Source organism: Trichoderma gamsii (assembly GCF_001481775.2).
Source record: "Trichoderma gamsii strain T6085 chromosome Unknown Scaffold_2.2, whole genome shotgun sequence".
NCBI lineage: Eukaryota > Fungi > Ascomycota > Sordariomycetes > Hypocreales > Hypocreaceae > Trichoderma > Trichoderma gamsii.
Genome location: NW_020171339.1, coordinates 1,319,188 through 1,339,703, shown reverse-complemented (window position 1 = coordinate 1,339,703; position 20,516 = coordinate 1,319,188). Strand labels below are relative to the sequence as shown.

Here is a 20,516-nt window from a genome sequence, read left to right as displayed (position 1 = left end):
CAGATATTATATAGCTCGCTGCTCACTCTTTTCGAACAGGATGCTCGCCATGTACCAAAGCTTCACTGCCGAGACATGCATGAAAACTCTCCAAAATCTCACATTTTCTGCTAACTGGAAGATAAATTTAGAAGCATATCGAGCAGCTCGTTAGTTAGTGATAATTTAGGCAGGCTAGTAGCCAGGCAAGATGAAACATGAAACAGCAATGCGTTGAGTCACACTTACACCGCCAATAGACACAGATACATCGATGACATTGATAAGAAACGAAGATATCAAATTGACTCAACTTTTCTCACATGCTGTCACCCAGAGATGCCACGCCATGAAGTGACTTATGCATATCGACGCTATATGCTCACCTTGTTTGACGAGCAGAGCCCAAGGCTGACTCGGTCTGCAACCCAACGATAAGCCTTCCCATCCTTCCTGAGGCAACACTCAAGGCAAAAACATCAGTCACTCGACCGAATAAGCATCTCTGATCAACATCACAGCATCACTCCAATGAGATGCCTGAAAAGTTCTTAACATCAACCCAGTGCGGAGGAAACGATTCCCCAATCGTCCGCCATTCATCCCAACCACCTCCCCATGGAAAAGGACGAAACATCGCCACAATTCACATCCATCATACACCCCCCCTCCCATCACATCACATCACGTCCTCGTGCCGGAAAGCTTCCCCTAGCACAAGAAATGCGTTCATCTGAACCAATAGCTCCATCATCGACTCGCCGTCTATAGCACAAGCCTCTACAAGTCAAAGAAATGATTGGATCACATAATATAAAAAGAAATAAACCGCATGCGCGCAAATCCTTCTCCACGTCCACGCGCTCACGGTGACTCTTCTTTTTGCCTTCTTGATCGCCTCGTAACGCAAACCTTCTCACGCGTCTCTGGCGATATATAGGTCATATAGATGACTATATCCTAGCATGTGACAGGCACGTGAACACCTCAACGCGCGAGTTCGCATCAGAGGAAAAAAAAAAAAGGATAGTCACAAAGAGATGGCTTATACGTGAGCGCGCTGGCGCCTAGTCTACCTACACGCGATCCTATTCGCTCGTCGACCACCCTCTCTTTTTCTTGGCCGCTTTCTATTCGCTGGAATTCTGAAACCCCGGTGGTTGGCTGTTGCCTAGCCTCGTTCACGATTCACGCTTCACGCTTCTTCTTCCATCTTGACTTTTTTTTTCGCCTCACGACACGAGTAATCAATTCTACTGGGTTTAAAAAGTTCGCGTTAAAAAAAAAAGGTTCCAACGCGCGTTACTTTTTGCCTGCCAATCGTCCATTCGTTTCCCACAAAAGATTTTCGCCCCTTACAGGATTTTGGCGCTCTATTTCCTTTTCGTTTGCCTCAGCTCTCAGCTCAGGGCGCTCACAAGCCCATTCTTTAGCTCCCGCATGTGAAAAAAAAGACATATATTAGCAGATGGGGCGCGTGGCAAATAACTTTCACGCTTCTTGTTCCCCGTCCGCTCGCGAAAAAGGCACGGATATGTTTCCTAATTCTAGCTCCTCGTGTCGTGAGTTTTGGGGAATACCGTAGCAAAGAGGGCTGTGTAAACGTTATGCCAGAAAGTCTGTAACATCTGTGACTCATGCACCCTCAATGCCTCGTTCTTCCCCAGCCATCCAAATCACATCTGCATGTCTTCGCCCCGGCTCTCTGGAATTACGTGTATGTATGAGCCCTGTGTATGTATGCAAACCTGCATCCTTTGGTGTGGTTGCATCAAAGACGGCACTTCTCACCAAAAAAGCTCAATATTGCGCCGCGCAAGGCTGATGGAGGCGTGCACAGTGCAGTCTGATTCATCATGCTCGCCTCTTTTAGAAGCTAGAAAAAAGAGAAACAAGCATTATTCCCGCTTTCTCATGCCCAAATCTCCCATCTGTTTTTGTACTCATTGCGTCATACTTGAATACTTTGGTCATTCTCCCCAACCACCCCCAACCATCTTCGCTGTCAAGCCACGTCAGGGGAAACTGCCCCAATAGGCAAACTGGTAAAAGTCAATTTCGCAGCTCTGCAAAGTTTGCCCCAGAACGGGCGGAAAAGATCCTCTGGATCGACACGCAGCTCTTCTTGGCGTCAGAGCACAGCTAGTTTGTATTACACAATCCAATACATACACGTCGCGTATTCCAATGCGCCACTCCGTTATTATAAAGCGAAATCCAAATTTCAAAGTCGGCCATGTTTCGTATATGCGCAGGAACACTATGACGTAACGCCTCAAGCATCAGAAGAGATCGTGGCGGCGGTCCCGGCTCTTTGGCTAGTCACGTGACTCGGCAGGTCGATGCCACATGCACCGCCACTCTAGCATCCCCACACCACGTGGCTTGCACCAAGAGATGAATTGGAATGCCCCACCAAAATATCAAATCTTTTTCTTCCTGGGCCTCTTTTTTGGGGTGGCTTTTTTTCGCGCCCCCTCCCCAGACGCCCGTCCCGTCTGGCTTCCCGAGGCACGCGATCTTGGTTACGCCCCCCGGGTGTGTGGCGCTGAGTTCTGGAAGCAGTTGTGTAGGGCTAACGAAAACAACAACTCAAAGGTCAAACTTCATCCTTTGTTTGCTATGTAGTTTGGCATTCAATACAGAGAAGGCTGTGTCCTTTCTTTGCGCGTCTCAGACATGTGAAGTTTTTTTCCAACCCTAGGCTGCAAGGGAATGTATATCAGCTTGCGCCCAGCCCTGCATGGTATGCGCACCACACACGCAATAATTTTCAACAATGCGAAAATTGCCCTCAACAATTGTATTTAACTTTGCAGGAAATTTCAAGGATCAACACACAGTGACGAAAGTGTCTGGGGTAAAAAAGAAAAAAAAAAAAAGGACACCAAGAAAAATCTTCTGCACGTGTGATCTGTAAAGAAATGCGTACCGCCGTCACCGCCTCTGTTAAGCCGTGGTCTGTGTAGGCGGTCTGGACAGGATTAAGAGAGCGATTGCCGTGCTGCTGCATGATATGGTAAATATTAGTGCCAGCAGATGCGGCATCACTTACACCTCGTCTAAGCCGCTGTTCTTGTTCGGCGCAAGTGCATTAGCATGAGCGATCATTTTCTTTCTATTTTCAGCAACCCCATGTCGTTAATGCGACCCTTGACGAACAGAAGGAAGAAAAAGTAGCATGACAAACCTTTTGACAGATCCAGGTGGGTTTCCATTTTCCCAGCTTGCCCACTCTAAGCTGTGCAGAGTGGGGGAGAACCGCAAGGGAGTGCCGGTATATACACACGTAGCGTGTTATGATGTAGTCGTGGTGTAAATCCTCCCTGTCGGTCCAGCAGCTGTCCAATGGAATGGGCGCAGGGTAATGCAAAGGTGAAGAAAAAACACGCCGTGCCATCTAATGCGTTGTTGTTGTTGCCCGACACCATACCGCCTGATAGGCACGATGCTTCCTACCGAAACTACTTGTGATATGGCTCCGCCCATTGCTATTACATCCAGGCAACGCAACAGAGATGGAATCGAAGATTGATGCGCTTGGTTAGACACACAAGGCGCAAATCAATAACCTGATTATCCATGCGCCTCTTTCCTGGTGGTGGTGTTGCTGCCGCATCGTAAGGCATAAATGAATCTAGGCTGGACTGTCGTGGCCTGAGCTAGATAGAGGGGGGTGCTTAAGCAACAGATACTGTAGGACGTAATACTAGCGGCATTCCAAGCCAGAAATGGACCGTTTTCCATACAAACCAGCCATTGACGATGACTGAGATGGCTTCTTGTATGTAGGGCTGTGCATAGATAGGTAGGCAAGCTAGAGACAAGGCACGTAGGGACAAAGACGTAGGGTTTTCGCAACCTCCTGTTGCCAGCCTACGTCCTTGTGCGCTTACCTTACGAAGAGACACGACACGTGCACAGCGATCTTAGGACTGATGCAGCCCGCATCGCGATCCTCATCTGTGTTGTTTCCTTTTGCATGAACCAGTGATACCGGTAGGAGTTTGAAAAAAAAATGCCACATGGCGTCCAACACATACGACAGTCTAGGCGGATCGACGTATCTGGGGCTTGCGGCCTGAATTTTGCAGCTGTCACCGACGGCAGTTGCTGCGTCGAACTTGGGCATCGCCGCGGACACTGCGGCAGCCTGCTGAGCTTACACTACCGTATCAGTACTGTTTGTTTGCTGAAATATGATATAGCAGGGCGAGGATTTGCAATTTGTACTGTAGGCAGATTCCGGCAGGCTGAGCAGGCAAAACCGCTTTGCTACCGAGAAATCCCCCGCAAGCGCCTGATGTGAGCTCTTAGACTAGAGCCATGATTTATCATGTGGTTGACGTTTGTACAAGTCATCGTCCCACATCAGCTCTACACTCCCAGTGGGCCAGCCAAGTAAAGTATGAGCTGAGCATCGCAGAATGATATCAAGCTCGTGGCGTATACGGCATAGACTGCAGAATTACTTAGAAACCCGCACTTACTGGCAATTTACCTTGCCTTGTTTACTCATCCAGATGCGCATTCGGAACCCATGCGTTGACAGATCGGTCAGCTAAACGAGCGGTCCGATACCGTTCTTCGAAGATTCCACCCGATAAGCAACATGGGGACGCTCTCACCGAGATTTCGAGGGGATTCGAGGCTCTCAACAGCAGGCCGGGATGGAGATGGGGATAGTGACACGGATGCCGTTGCGTAGAGATCTGGCTTCCATCATTGTGCATTGTCTCCATGCATCTCCTCTCTTCTCACGTATCAGAGCTGCAGGCACTAACTCGTTTTGCCTTCCCACTGCGTCCGTAGTCGCAGGAGGCCTTGTCCTGTTTATTGTCTTCGGTAGTCAAATGGACCAGTGAGATGCACTCTGGGTTTTGGTCACGGTGCGCGGGCCGGGGCAAGAAAATTTTCTCCCCCTCCCCCCTTTCTCAGATCATACGTCTTGCGTAAAAGTGAAAGAGTCGGTCAAGAGAAAGGTGTGGTCGTTACTACCTAGCAAGCAGACTTGTCTCCAAGATAGGCTACCATTTTGGCAAGCAAGCGCCTGAAGAAAGTGTCCGTGGTGTTTTCAATATTCGCAAACAGCCTTTACTAGTGGACAAATAGGTGAGTGGCTAGCCTGGAGTTAGCGAATTTGCTTACCAGCCCGTTTAGCTGCTTTGCTGGGGGGGTGCGTATTGCAAAAAGCCATGCGAATGGATCGGATCCCTGGTACTCAGACCAAGTGGGCCTCTTTTTCCTCTTCTCAGCTATTTCTTTTCTCGCACTGGCATGGCGCTCTGTGTGGCTTCTGCGTGAAACTGGGGGCGAGCGACCGGCTGCCAATCGGCGCCCAAAAATGCTGTAGCTCAGTGCCCGATTCGACAGCCGCAGCATCTTTGGACATCAATACAGCTCTGGTGCCCATCTATTAGGAGGTTATCTTTACGAAGCGCCGGGGCTTGTGTTCGTGTGAGTCACCATCCACTTGATCGGGATCATAGGATGGAGGCGAAAAGCAAGAGGAAAGCAAGTCGAGATCGTTTGCAAGGAGGCATCCTGCGGGAGAGCAAAGACACGAGAAACTTGTTTAGGCCAGTGTTGGGTTTGATTGAGGGACGGCCCACGAAATGAGAGTTGAAAAATTTTCACCCATCAAACAAGGGACGGGCAAAAACTCAAGCCCTAGCGGCCTCTAGGCAGCCTCTTTTGGCCACACCCTCCGGGCTCCAGGGATTCTCAAAGGGCGGACGGACCATGGATGCTTCGGGGAAGGGAAGATGAATCAAGGGGGGTGCAAGCTAGCGAGGCCAGGCCAGCACTTTACCGGGGGCCACTTTCAAGCTGTCTTCTAGAAATCGGCGAGCAGCCGGAGACGTGAGCCGCAGCACCAGGCCGCGCTCTAAAGCCAGCGGAAGGAAGCGGAGGGCAGCATTTGATGGCGAGGAGGATGCGCTTGTCGTCTGATGTTGAAGAGAATTGTCTTGACCGACGTCACAAAGAAAAAGGGGTAAACGACATGAGCTGAGGCGCAGACTGGGGATACAAGCAGACATGCTACCACATTGTAGTAGCAGCAGTAGTAGTAAGCAGTAATATCTGTACGGGCCAGTCAGAACGCTATGATTGCACGCAGAAGGAGATATCTTGCAGGAAGCGAAAAGTCGGTATAAGCATGTCTGTATCCCATGCAAAAATTGTCGGTATGAAGGTAGTATTGCTTTTGTAAGAGAAATGGGGAGAAGGAAGAAGGAAGAAGGAAGAAGGAAGAAAAGAAAAGAGTTCGTAGACGATGCTAGTCCGGACAATGCCTTTTTCGTGCAATAATTCCCTTGATCTAGACAAAAGGCGAAGCAAAATACGAAGTACCTGAAGAAGATGCAGGTACAGGTCAGCTCACACAAGAGGTGCGAGATGGGATGGAGTCGCCAACCTACCACTGACGCATCACGTATCTACCTCTCGGCCGGGAGATAGATACTTTGTCGTATGGAGCTGATTGCTGCTGAATTTGGTGTTTCCATACAGTGTGCCGTGCCTGGCGCAGAAGAAGTGCGCGGGAACGGCACGCTGCGGCGGCGTGGATGCTTTTTGGGGCTGCGAGCTCCCGTGGGTTGTGGGACAAAAGCCGGAGGTCCCACCCGGGAAGAACTGGAGATGATGGAGATGGGCGCAAGAAAGAAGACCAGAGTGGAAGCTGGGGGGGCGCTGACAAGCAGAAGAAGGGCCCACTTTGTTCGACAAGGGGATTTACGAGTACGAGGCAAACGCCAAGCGCCAAAGCACGGAAGTGGTGTGTGCGTGTTTGCTTAGCGCAGCGTGATTGTGTGTGATTTGGAGTTGAGAGTGGTGGGCGTGGTGTTGGGATTTACACTTTTTGGCCCTTTGCGCGGGTGCGTGTGCGTGTGCCTCAGGAACAGACAAAAACCTTGAAACCGCAAAAAGCATGCATGGGACAAGTTCACCGCTAGGTTAGCACCCGGAAGGCCTGCCGCGGGGGCCCCCAGGCACTGACACTCTGCAGCCGGGCCACTGCCAGTAGAGTGCATTAGGCTATCGGCCGCTAAACACTCAGCTACCGCTCGCTGGGGATATGGAGCGCCGGTAGCCCGTAGTTCAGTTTCCGGAGGGCTCCATAAATCGCCTTTGGTTTCCTCCACGTCCAAAGCAAATTCCTCCATGGCGTGTTATTTGCGACCGTGGAGCTGGACTTGGTCAGTTTGTTTGTGTTTCAGTGTTTCTTTTTTTTGTTGTCTCTCATTGCCTACCAAGCGGATTCCTTCCCTGCACTGGCCTTTGGGGGCTGGATGTCCATCAATGTCTCACCTCACGCTCGCGCGTACTGGTACCGCATGTTGATCAAGCAAAGAGGAAAAGTGACCAGGGAAAAGAAAAAACCTGAGCAGTAGTGCAAAAGTTTGAGTAGAAGCAAAAGAAGCAAAAAGGAAAGTCTAGGCCAATCACGGCAACGAACATGTTGATGGCAGCAGCTAAGCAGAGCGGGCTAAGAATATATGAGTGCATATGTAAGTGCGGATGCACTCGTGCATGGTGTGTTACGTGCCACCACCACCAGGAAGAAGAAGAAACTGCTTGCACATGAGCTAACAGAACCAACCGCTCTTTTTCTCCTTCTCTTCAAGACTACCAACCAACACACACCAACGAATGTTGAGACAAAAAAAGAATACAGTTTGGTGCTAGCAAAAATTTTCAAGCAAGGGGCAGGCTCCCCTTGCCGTTGCGCATGAATCCTTCCAGTGTGATCGGGATCAGAGAGGCTGCGTCCATCACATTAAAGCCGTGGCCTGGTAGGCTCGCTTCACCCAGATTGGCGCCGTGCAGACAAGGGAAAAAGCCACGTTTTGGAGACTGGGCTGTTCTCCCCCCTTGTCTGTTTTTTTCTCGCGGCCGCTGGTTAAACTCGGTGTGTGTGTGCATTGCAGGCTCCCCTTGCTAGAAAAGCAATAAAGAGTAAATGGAAAATGCTGCTGGATATCGGTGCATGGGCCAAAGGCTGTCGAGACGAGAAATGGTCAGGCTGGGGAGGGTCAAAGCTAAATCGAGTGTGACCTGTAATATTCAACTTGACTTCAATATGCTTTGGCCAGCCAAGTGGTGACCACTGCAGCCTTGTCGGTGGCTTCTGTCGGTATCAGGTTTTGTATCAATTCTTTATTTTTGCCTCAAAATATGTACAGCTGAGATTCTGGTTTGCCATGGGCTGCGCAGCACTGATCGGAAATCACCCCATTCGCCAACCCAACAGGACCTTGTACGAAGTCGTACTGCGAATTACCGAACAGGCTTCGGATGTGCGCAAGCGAATAAGAGCACATGTAGCAGCGGAGCGTGCGACTGCTACTCTATTTCTGTCCTTTTGCAGTCACAGCCGCATTTCCATGCGACTCTGTTGGGTCATCAATTTATCAAGAGGTGTTGTGCATTTAATGCAGCCTGTCAGATTGGGGGATACATGGATGCCATATGCACGCCCGCTCAGAGATATCGATGAGCATGAATTGCCTATAACAGCTGCTATATTACCTAGGTATGACATTGCTGCTGATCTGGGCGACACTGCTATCAAATTACTTCTACCAAAAGGGTGTAGGAAGAAGTAGGATCCGGAATATTGGCTAATATGCATCAATTATCTTTCCCTTCTTGTCCCGCCAGGGCTGTAACCAAATGGGGCATGTCGTGCGTAAAGTGCTTGCTGTGCCTGGCCCTGTAAATTCAGGTAATCCCTGATGCTATATTAAACACGAATTAATTAACAAACACCAACCCCAACGAACCGTGAAAAAGCTGGGGCCGTCTTCACGCAGATACTACCTTTGTCTCTCAGCACTACCAATCTCGCTGCAACCATCTCGGGCTGGAGGTTTCCCATTAACCGCCAGCGCTCGCCCGAAGCTCGGCGCTTCTCAGCTCCTCCCATCACCATGACCGCACCACCATCACAGCGCACTGCAACTCTGAAGCCGGGAGCATTGCGAGGACAAACCGCTGCCTTCTGAGCGAATATTACCAACACCAGTAGTAACACTGCAAATCTATCGATAGTGCCTGTCACACAGCTCTGGCCAAGACGGGCCAATCAACGCCCTGCGACGCTGCGGGCAATGCGGCCCCCTCCAATCATTGTGCTGCGCCATGTGACTGCGAACCACCACTCATCGTCGCAGCGATGAGCGAATACTCGTCAGCTAGAGCCGTCTTTGCGTTGCTTGACGCATGGTCACAGGGCTGACCGATCCAGATGGGCGCTTGTTCAAGGCAACATGGTCGCTTTTGTGCGCCTGGGATATCCCGTAGCTCGCTGTTGATTGCGTCTTCTGGGCGCTTCCCACTGTTCCATCCATGCAACCGGTCATACGTAATACTGGGGGCCGTTGGTAAGTCGACGATGGAGGAGCATGATAAATATGCCCACATCCTCTCATCGTTTCTCAGCCAGTCCCTGTCCCGAATAGATGGACGTTGAGGCTGAGGACGGCAAGCAAGTGCTATACTGTAAGCCTGCGCTGGGATCAAATGGTACGAGTCCGCATTACGCACTGATTGTCATTCATGCCAAACATACCTTGTTATTACCGGCGGCGCAAATATCAGTTCGCGAATCGTCCCCAACAAACCTAAGCCTCGGACCATTGAATACAACGCCTTTTCTTTTTTTTTTTCACGGCATCCCAGAAGAGCGTGCGCATAATCAAATAACGTTTCTCATTGTCCGAGCCGTCCTGGTCGCCGTGTTGCCGCTAGCATTACTCGCGGTCGTAACAACCTCTTTGTCTTCCGGGCGCTTTGGTATTATTACCAACGTATTACAATCAGCCACAACTGGTCTACGCAAGAGCAGAAGAGGCCAAGTAAGCCACGGTTCAAAAGGGAAATAAATTCACAGTGAGTGCGCGCGCTCCGTGCATCTGTTGCTGCGCAGGCCTCTAAATGGGAACAGGGATTTGAGATTGCCTCGCACCATATTTCAAGGCATCGACGGCTTCGGCGTTTGACACCTGCCCGTCTGAAAAGCCACCAGCAGGGAGACAAAACAACGATCGGGAAGACGAAAGAGTTTTTTCGCTTTCCCTGTCCCTTGCCTTGCATCACTCACCGAGAGATACATGAACTGTATCGTGCAAGACACCCGCGGAAACCAGGATCCATACCCCTAGGCTCTATCATTTCGCTTATCCCGTCCCGGTAAATTGGACTGGGGGAGGCTCCAGTGCATAAGAACCAGGGCCGCGAGTCGTCATCCACATTGACTAGATTTGAGATACTGCCGAAGCCTACAAGTCCGCAGCACAGGCCAGGACAAGCATCGACAAGCCCCGGCAAACGCAATTGACTTGTCAGAGCGATACGAGCGACGCTGTCGAACAGGCTCGCTCGGTCGTTGGTCGTCCACTGGGAGGAGTCACGGCGAAGATCTTGGGAGCCCGTCCAGCTGCGCAAGCCGGCTGAAAAGTGTCCACCTCGTCCGAGGCTACCAAGCTGCGCCGGCAAATCATCATCGAGAGCAGCATTCGGGCTGCCTCCCTTACTCACCAGCCGCCCAGAACCTGCTGGAAGCTGCAGCGCTCGCTCACTGACTGGGCACCGTCGACCTCAGCAGAGTTGCAGCAGCGCAGACCGACCAGTCGCAGCCATCGCACCGTCCATTTGCCCGCAGGTATCCCGATTGGACTGAGGAGGTCTGGATTGGGAGCTGCGTTGGGTGCGAGGCCATCCATACAAAAAGCGCAGACAGACACACAGACAGACACGCAGCGTGCCCAGGCAGCGCTTTGGGCTTTGGGCGATAACGCAGGGCCAGTGTCAGCCAGACGCCTCCAGCACTGTGTGGGCGACTGTGGGCGCTGCCGGAAGGTTCCACCGCCAGTGACTAAGCCGTTTGAAGGCTCAACCGCTACGCGCACGCCCCCTCCACCGCCAGAGGGCCCCCTGTCTGCATGCCTGTGCGACTGGCGCTAGCGATGCCTGCCCTCGTCTCTCACTAAACTCACTAACGGCCTTCCCTGTCTCGCTGAGCTCCCACCAAGGCAAAAAAATTATCAGCGTCCACAAATATATACCCCGAATGCGTGCCCGCGCTGCATTCTTCTCTCCTCCGACCTCTCACTCTTGATATCGCTTTGGCCTGTGCCAATGAATCTCATCGCATCTCCACCTGCATCGCTGCCGCAGCTATCCATGCACCGTCGACCCTGAAGCCGACGCCTCCCTTACTTATACATCCACAACCATCTCATCTCACCTCGCCAGGCCGCAACGTCGGACTCTGGCTCGCTTTCCACCCGGGAAGACAAGACGAATAAAACCATCCTGTTGTAGATTGGTCATGTTTGACGCAAGACGTAACTGTTCTAATAATTTTTACTCTTCCGACTTCATACCAAGGTGACGGGCTTTTTTATTGCTTCTTCCCGTTGCACATCCTCACGTTAATACCCCATAACTCCCTCCATCTCCCCCAATTCATCCCCCTTTGAGAGCAGACAGGAAGACAAGTTTGAGCATCTCAAACCTCCAGCAGCTCTCACCCAACAGCCTTGCTATTATCCGTTGGACGACAGCAGACAACAACCTCATCGATATACACCGTCGACGCACCGCAGCCCGCTTCGTTGGTTGCAGGAAGAGGTTGAGGAGCGAGTGTCATACCGCGGACATCGCAGAGGAAGCCGTCACAGCCCCAGAATGAACTACCCATCACCACGAACGCCTGGATCGACCCCGATCCACGAGTGGGAATACACACGAATGTCGTCCGCCACTCCAACCCCATCACCGCGGCCAAGCTGGCTCGAGACCACGCCTCGACGACCAGCCACCCGAGCAGCTCACAGCCGGGCCAGCAGCTATTCTCAGGGCGGCGCTTCTACGCCTCGCGCCCCGGTAGATTCGCCCCGCTACAACAGCTCCGGCCAGTATGCCACGGTTGATGTGAGTCCCAAATATTTTTCGTCGCGCGGGCCCTCCGGGTCGTCTCAATTTCCTGCCTGGCACGACCGCCGATTCTCTCACACCTATGTCCGGGCTGCAACTCCGTTTGGAGAATCCGACGAGGACGAGATCTTCGAGGCTTCGGGGCGTACATATGTGCTGCTTGCCGAGTCGCGAGCAAAGGGTCGCAGGAACTCGCATGCTTATGATTATGAGGGGATACGGTACACTAATCACGACGACTACCCACAGGGCACCGCAGCCTACTACGCCGACTACCGTGATGCCTACGACTCGCCGCAGTCGCACATCCCGGCCTCCCATGTCCGCCCTCCCACCAGCCACGGCCACGCTCGCCGCTCGTCGGCAGCGGCAAACGTCCCGCAGAGGCCATCCACCGTCCGTCCATCAGCACAGGCTTACCGCGCCAAGGCCGCCGCCGCTTCTTCTGCTCCGTCACCAAAGGCCACCGAAGCCGATGCCCGAAAGCACCGGATTCCGACGGGCTACTCCCTCAAGAACTGGGACCCGACAGAGGAGCCCATTCTTCTTCTCGGCAGCGTCTTTGACGCCAACAGCCTCGGCAAGTGGATTTACGACTGGACCGTCTACCGGGCCGGCGCCAACTCTCCCATTGCCGACATGGCGGGTGAACTCTGGCTTCTTCTGATTCAGCTCTCCGGCAAGGTCAAGCGTGCGGACGACATTGTTGGTCGCGTGCGAAGTGCCGAGAACCGAGAGATTATGAATGAGTTCATCGAGTCTGGCGAGCGTCTCACAGATAAGCTTCGCTCGCTTCTCAAGGCGTGTGAGAGCCCCATGCTCAAGGCTGCCAAGAAGAAGCAGTCAGGCCTGGGCAAGAACTCTGGTGTCGAGTTTGTCGACACTCTCTTTGGCCGTGACCGGGAACTCAACAAGACAGAGAAGTTGATGCAGAGTTTGAGGCTGTTCAATATGAGATTCGACGCCAACTGCGAGGCTATCCTGGCAAACCCATCTTCCTAAATTGGACACCCTATATTACGACCTGGAAACAACCCCAATTCCTTTTATCTTTCCAATCCAGGATGACAATGATCCCAGGAAATTTATTCCGGGATTAACCCTTCTTTCCAAAAGGAGATGCTTTACGAATTTGCCCTGGACTCTTCCAGCATCTCGCGTAACCTTTTAATCTTTCTTTTTGATGTTCACCAAATTGGCAACTTCCCTAGGATTCCGGACCGTCGAAGTTGGATATGGGCCTACTCCACAGGATGGAAAGGCCAGAAAAGACAAGAGATTGTACACTAATACTGCTGTTTGCTGTTATCGTTCTCGTCCGAGGATTTCCTATGGATACCCAGTCTTACGGACTCTTTATTTCTTTTTCCTTTGTTTTCTGAACTCGGTCTCTCGGAGCGATGAATGGCTTTTGATGCTTTTCCTTTTCACTATTTCTTTCCTTTCTTTTTTTTTCCTATTCGGCTTTTCAAAAGAAAGATTTCTTTATGGGCGACCTGTACTACCACCAATGAACACGCGGAGGAGACACCGAGACACGGGGCATTTTTCCATCTAGAGATACCCAGCGTTATCATTTCGGGCGCGTCGCGAGCAAGATGAGGAGGAGAGGAGGAGCAGAACACAAAATTGGCGACGACAAGGTGGCGAGGTTGTCTGATTTACACGACTTTTTTTTTTCCCTTATTTCCTTTCTTTTATCTTCATGTCTTGGGTTTTAATGTGCTGTGGCAATATGGATTTTTACAGAGTGAATTTTTTTCAGAAATTGGGAACTTCTAGATGGAGACTTTTAGTATAACCGCACAATGATGATGGCTTTATTTTACGAGCGCAAATATATCTTTATCCCCTCTATTATATATTACTCTCAGGGTCCGGTTTATTCATGTGATGCCATGTTGGTGACTGTGCTTTCAATTAACTATTTGATTTCTGCTGCAGGATTTTGTGGAGTGGTGAGTAGGGGCCAGGCCCTTCATGCAGGTCTGGTGGATAGATGTCTCTTTCTCTTTATGTAAAAACTCTGGAGGCTACACACGATGCATATCCTTATGGGGCAATGACGTTCCATAGAGACAGCAGAGTCGCGTTGAGAGACTGTATCAGCCCGCCGTTACCATGTTAAACATGGTGTCTTGGCGTGGCGTTTACGCGTCCTCGGGAATAACGGTTCTTTCTTAATTGATTCATCTCATCAAGAGCTTTCTATTGACGTACGATGGAGGAGTGGGATGAGGTGAATGTCGTTTTGGCCTTGAGGCGCTGTCGCATGGGACTTGTTGTGACTTGAAGCAGGATATTCGTTTTGTTAATTCTAGCCAGGTTTCTAGTAAGCTGAGAGCAGTTCCTGACGAAAAACCTTGCGTCGTATGCGTTCGGAGGCTGTGCTTTGTCTCAGAAAATCCACTGTCTCACGGGTAGGAAGCAAAAGAATGTCTTGCGGGCGGTGATAGTTGGCCTCTTTGAAGTGTGACAAGACAGCCCTCTCCCCCTTTTATTTCTTTACTCTTTATACACGATTTACTACCATATTTATCATTATGAAGTAAGTAGTATCAATTCTGGCTCGGGGTTTCGACTTTTGCGATTCCTTTCGATCTGCGGCATGACGGCAGAGTATGTAAAAGCCAGCCACTTTGTCTCATCCAAAAGCCTCTTACTATCCATCGTACATAGCGTCCATGACAGATGACACCAGGCTGGAATGCCGTGCAGTAAGCCACCATCTAGAGTATACACCTTCCATCAGCCTCACTTCGTTATGGGAGCTGAGCCGTCTATTTTTTCCTCGTAACTTGCATAGATGCCTTCGCAATGTTGGGCTGACGTGGGAACAGAGAGCGTAAGAAATGATAAAGCGCTGTCAGTACTAATGAGAAGAAATAATAAGGGTAGCAGCAGTTAATCTAATCAAACAGGTATAATTAATGGACCTAAACATGAGCCGAAGGACCTGCGTTGTACGACACGATGATTTTTTTGCGCAATTGAAAGAGGGGAAAAAGAGATGGGTTGCTTAAGCACACTCCCCTCCATGATTTTATTTTTTTTTTCTCTCTGTCTCTGTGCGTTTTTGCTTCTATGACGGGTTAGACCTCATGCGGAGAATGTAATTTTTTTTTTCTACCGGCGGTTTTTATTCTCATCTCTCTATATGTTTGTCCTCTCACTTGGTGTCTTTTTTTCTATCAGTGTCTGCTGTCATATATTTTCCCCCCACCACTGTCATAAATCGGGCTTATAAGGGTCTCGGACTTGAGCGATACGGTAGAGAGCTGAAAGAAAGCCTGATGTTTGCATCACCACATGCTCGTTCTCTCCTTGAGTAAGAGGCGAGGCGTAAATCATCGACGCCTGTTGGAGCCACAATATTGTGTCACTGAGAAGAGACACATCACCTCACACCTACATACAGTACGCTGCTGCGTTGGTCGAGCTTACAAGAGAGCTGGCATCGCACGGCAGAAAGGAGAGGTTTCTTCTCCTCCTCAGCCCTGTTTTTGGCCAAAACGTATTTAGTATGCACATGTATACTAGCTACCTGAGCTGGTTTTTTCTCTTCATAGAATACAGGAGGAATATTTGCGCATTGGCGCGTTGGGCGCTCTTTTCGCTTCTCTACGTCCTGTTTATTACCCCTCTCGCGATTTCTTAAGCCCGATTTGGGTTTTTATGGGCATGAATAACATGTCACAAAAGCAAACCCGTATCAGCACAGCGGGCTTTTTGCCCATCCATAGGGCGTTTGGCTCCCAACGGCAGATGCACAAGTTCAGGTTGGGCATCTAACTTCAAGAACAAGTAAAAATAAATCCAGGCAAGGATGTGGCCAGTAGTTTCGGAGCGCCCCGAAAGCCGCGATTACCCAGTCCAGCCCACTATATGCCGGTGCCCCCCCTCTCTACTGTAAACAACGTGGGCTGCAGAATTGCTTCTGGTTTAGTTTCGACGTAACCACCAAAAAAAGGATGGCTGAGTGGTTGATATGGGCGCTTCTTAGGTGGATGACTTGCATAATCCTACTCACCTGACAGGCTGTGGATGAAAGGGTGCAGTAGCAGCAGCAGCAGGGAGGCATTTGCCAATCACAGCTCCACCTGGTTTAATGGCCTGCGTGTGTACAAAGTGGGTGCGACAATCTGCGGTAAATTGTTCTTTTTTCTTTTTCTTTTTCTTTTCTCCATTGAAATTTCAACTATTAATATTTTTTCCATGGGAGTGGGTATCTGTTAAGGAGACGAGCTGAAGAAGGATGAGACCTTTCCGGTCGTGGTTCATGCCGAGGGGGCTGTGTGCGTGTGTGTGTTACATCATGACAAGGGTCTAATCCCATCCAGAAGAGCCAGCAGTCCCAAGACTTCGGATGAGAAATGCAGGTCCATGTTGCTCCATAGGGCTATGGCAGAGACGAACTACTGCAAAGAATGAATAGAAAGAGACAAAGGAGAGGGATAAAAAGAGGGATCGTCATAGCACCCCCCTATGCATGACTGCGTGGGAAGGAATCTGACGTCTTACATGCTCACTTGGCTGAGTATTCCTCACTCCATCCATACCTGCACGGCTGATAGTCATCATCAGTCATACGCAACAACTGCCAGTTTGGAATAAAACCACAAAGGCTGGTACTGTGCGGGCAACGGAAAAAACAACTTCTTCCCCTCATGATGTAACCTGTTCATTGCCAATGTTCCACAGCTGCCAGAGTGTTGCTGCTACTACAAGAGCCAACGGGCAAAAAGAAACGCTTATGCGCTCGGCACGCTGCATATATTGGATTCTCCCTACGGGCGTACATTGCATGCTGCTCAATGCCGCTAAAGACATGCGAACCGTTCAAATTGATGTATGTATGTATCCCAGTTGCTTTCCTAAAAAGGGCAAAGTAAACCTGCACGTAGCCGAAAGCTCCCTCTTTTTTCTCTCCATGGCCTTTCTCGGCCGGCCAGATGCATCAATTGTGGCAAGTAATGCGAGAGTGCCGCTCCGCCTGTCGTTCTCTTCTTTCGCTTATGTGCGTTTTTGTATTCCGTAATACTGCCTTTCTTCTTCCGTGTAATCCTTATGCGTTTGTCCAGCTGGCAGAACTCGAGATTGGAATTGGCTGCAGAGGCATTCTCCGGCATGGCTCTTCGGGGCCGGTTGGCTGGCGGGGCCGTTTCGGAGGTAAAAGCGCCGATCGATCGCAGCATAGGGTCTTCGGATGTGGATTAGCTAGGGAATGAGAAGGAAAGAAATGTTGAGATGAAAAGCCTTGTGTAATCGAATAGGGGTCTTTCGTAGATGTCATCCGTTAGATATCAGCCTCTTGTACTGGGTTTTCTAGCAACTCATATCCATTTCAGTAATAGAGTAAGCAAAATGGATTTGCTATACGGGAGCATATCTACCATTATGTTATGGCAATTCTGTCTATCATCTTTAACGCAAAGATATCCGCATCCGATTCATATATGTTACACATGAATACATACATCGATCGGAGGGAATGAGGCAACAAGTCTAAATCTAATGGTAGTCAAACAACAGTATGCAGAATACCAGCGTTTTATAACATATATATCAAACTCCTTTGTGTATAACTAACACTATTTTTCTTATCATCATATCAAACTTGTCGACCCAACGGCGGCCCAGAGATACCAGGCCAAAATCTCACCACCATCAGCGACCCATGGTTATAGGCAGAACAAGATGATACGTCCTCACCCCTAGTATTACATAGGCATACTTTACCATATCATCTTTCTCTCATCAGGCTCCTACAATCAAGCACATCAATCCTATACATTGTTGTCACTTTACGCCCAACATCTTAAAGACCCAGCCAGTGAACCGTATTCTACCTTCAGAGCCAGATAAGCTAACGGGCTATATATCATCTACATTGTCTATTGTTATATGCTCTTTGCCGGTACCCATGTCACATTTGGAATATACTATCTCGTAGCAATGAATGGTGAATCTGCTTGTGTAAAAGAGAAACGCGATAGCACGGCACGAATTAGGGGCTGGTATTTATTTTAGTGGCCAGTAAGATCGGCATTGGTTAATATTAGTTTTTTACACTAATGAGAATTATAGATTCATGCCTGTTGTGCGTATAGATAAGAGCGCCGGCAAAGATATATGCATAGCAAACACTCGGACAATTCCCCTTTCAGCCTGCGTTTAGACCAACAGCTCCATTGGATATGTCGCGATTCCAATCTTTTATATGTAATCTAAATAAGATTTGATACAAGAAAGGTATGTTCTTGTCTAGGAATATATATCATATGAGATGGAATTGAGTGAAGTAGAGCCATCAAGCTGCTGATTTTGTCTCTAAAAGAAGCCAAAGGCGAATATCGCATAGCATTCGTCAAAGATTAGCCAATAGGCCATCTGACATATAATCTCAATTTCGGGCCGCATATTGTATCTTGTATATTTAGTCGTTTATCGTCGTATCAGAAAGGTATCATTAAAAGTCGTGGATGGCTAGCTAACTTAGGCAGCGTCAAGAGGTGCGTCAAGAGGTTTGTAGCCGTATATGTTGTGGAAAGGAAAATATGAGTGGAACTTTGGCAAGCCGTTTTCTTCCGCAATAATGGACTTGCGGACATCGACAAGAAACATCTCAATCTGAATGGCCGTCCACCCCAGTCCAAGCATAAAGGGTCGTCTGGCCAGCCCGACAAGACCCCACATGATGACGTCTCGGAGGATGTGGCCGCACTCTTGAAGGCGTCTCAACTTGGGCCACGGGCCATTGGGGCACTTCAGATCTATCCTTCGAATACCTTGGAAGCCGGCAGCGACTAGCTCATCCTGGACGTTCAAGATGGCATGGAGGTTGGAACCAAGGGCAGCAAGACCATCCCCCAGGAATCGCAAGAAATCGCGCCAAGCGTATGGCTGATTACAGGACTGGTCGTCACAAGCAGCAGCGTACTGAAACTCTTGAACTTCAACGAAGCCGCCCGGTTTCAGATGCCTGATGGAGAGACAAAGGTTAATATGAACATACTAATGGCAAGACCACAGAAAAAGGCGTTTGGACTGACTTGTAAATTCGGCTCCAGAGCTCGGTTCGATTTTTTATTGAGTGGCAGGTATGACGGATATGGATATAATCAAATGAGTTTTCGGGATATGTCCATCCAGCTTCGTGTTCGATGTCATCAACCACGAAAAGCACATTCTCGGGTACCCAATCAGGTTGGATCGGCGATAAATCCATGCCATGGAATTGTGCATTGGGATACATGTCAGCCACTAGATGAAAGATGTTAGAACTATCAGGATTATGCAAAAGCACAGAGCATAGCAGAGATAGATAGGCAGGAGGAGTGATGCTTCTGAACCGCTAGGGCACAGAGGCAATCTCAAGCCGTTTCGTCAGGAGTTACCAACATTCAATCGACCATTTCCCAGTACCAGTACCTGTTCAACATGGACCGTTAGCACAAGCCAGAATCCGAGAGGGAGACAACAAATCTTCTCAGAGAGTAAGGTTTCTATACATGCTCAGAAAAACACACCTAAATCGAGAACTTCAGCACCAGGCTGCAGCAGCCGCTCATGAATGGGAGCGTAATAATAGGCTCCTTCACAAAGATGAATAGTCAGGTTGTGCTTGAGGTCGTCCCGATACTGCTCTGTCTCGTCGTTTGGGAAGTTGTATTGCCCAGCGTGGTACGCATGATAGCGTAGGCCGCCATCGATGATATGCTGGCGGATGCTGTCGGTTAGACTACGCGTGTCGTCCCATGTGTCGTCGTCAGGAACATATTCGCCCTGTTCGAGGCTTTTAATCAGAACGGCGTTCTGTGATGTGCCGACAGTGATGGCTGAGCCGGTAGAGGCTGGTGACGGAGGTCGGTTGTAAGTGTTTGGGATCGGCCCGCTACTGTCGTCTTCGATTATCATTTTGGATGCCGGGGGAGAAGAAAGGGGGTTCGATTAAGAATTGCCGAAAGATGGTTTGTAGAGAAATAGCCTGGCGATGGCGGGTATTGTAGATGCGTGATAATGTGTGTTAAAGCAGCGACTGGCTAATGAGTGCAGAATGCGAGTTGAACAAGGTACGTATACCGATGTCAAAGAACCACCATCCAAGGAAACGAGTTTTTAGTGATTGGCTGATGAGCGTGACCGGTGTACGTGTGAATACAACGTTGCGAGCAACTGTAATTGGCGCTCCCGTGGCCTCCTCCACATTGGAGACCGACGTACAGTCCCAGGAACACGACAGATAGCTAGCAGTTGCGTGGCGTCTCGACAGCTGCTGTAAGGGATGGGGTTGTCACCAGGGAAGAAACGGATGGGTGAAGCGTCTAGCCTACCGGGGCATCGCCAGCTAATGTACGATTCTCGCAAAGCGGCTCTTCTCAGTGAGATGGCGTGGATTTGCCAAGTAGACGGCGCTAGGCCCGGCCCACGAAGACGACGATGGGGCCTGCGAAAAAGGACAGGCGGGCTGTACCAGCGTCGGGTCACGGTGGCAGTCTCTTGCAGTAGCGCTACCAGCTCGGCAGGGCGGCGAATGCTTGCTGCTGGTCAAACGCTGGCCGGTACCAAATCTCGCAATCTCGCATGTGGCAGAT

At 49.9% G+C, this 20,516-nt stretch overlaps 4 protein-coding genes across 4 annotated transcripts; 1 reads left to right on the top strand and 3 right to left on the bottom strand.

Annotated features, from left to right (window-relative positions):
* Nucleotides 1–5,765: 5,765 nt before the first annotated feature.
* On the bottom strand, nt 5,766–6,412 carry TGAM01_v200924 (hypothetical protein; the record flags this gene model as incomplete). The annotated part of the gene is made up of 2 exons (XM_024548648.1): nt 5,766–6,333; nt 6,402–6,412. 2 exons carry the CDS (start codon nt 6,410–6,412, stop codon nt 5,766–5,768), a joined length of 579 nt encoding a protein of 192 aa, XP_024406659.1.
* Nucleotides 6,413–10,325: 3,913 nt separating this feature from the next.
* On the bottom strand, nt 10,326–11,316 carry TGAM01_v200923 (hypothetical protein; the record flags this gene model as incomplete). The annotated part of the gene is made up of 3 exons (XM_018810379.1): nt 10,326–10,467; nt 10,522–10,929; nt 11,231–11,316. 3 exons carry the CDS (start codon nt 11,314–11,316, stop codon nt 10,326–10,328), a joined length of 636 nt encoding a protein of 211 aa, XP_018656407.1.
* Nucleotides 11,317–11,673: 357 nt separating this feature from the next.
* Nucleotides 11,674–12,924, top strand: TGAM01_v200922 (hypothetical protein; the record flags this gene model as incomplete). The annotated part of the gene is made up of 1 exon (XM_018810380.1): nt 11,674–12,924. The coding sequence occupies one exon, from the start codon at nt 11,674–11,676 to the stop codon at nt 12,922–12,924; it is 1,251 nt and encodes a 416-aa protein (XP_018656408.1).
* A 5,493-nt stretch (nt 12,925–18,417) lies between these two features.
* On the bottom strand, nt 18,418–19,839 carry TGAM01_v200921 (hypothetical protein; the record flags this gene model as incomplete). Its single annotated transcript, XM_018810381.1, has 3 exons — nt 18,418–18,904; nt 18,975–19,185; nt 19,452–19,839. The coding sequence occupies 3 exons, from the start codon at nt 19,837–19,839 to the stop codon at nt 18,418–18,420; spliced, it is 1,086 nt and encodes a 361-aa protein (XP_018656409.1).
* Nucleotides 19,840–20,516: the final 677 nt, after the last annotated feature.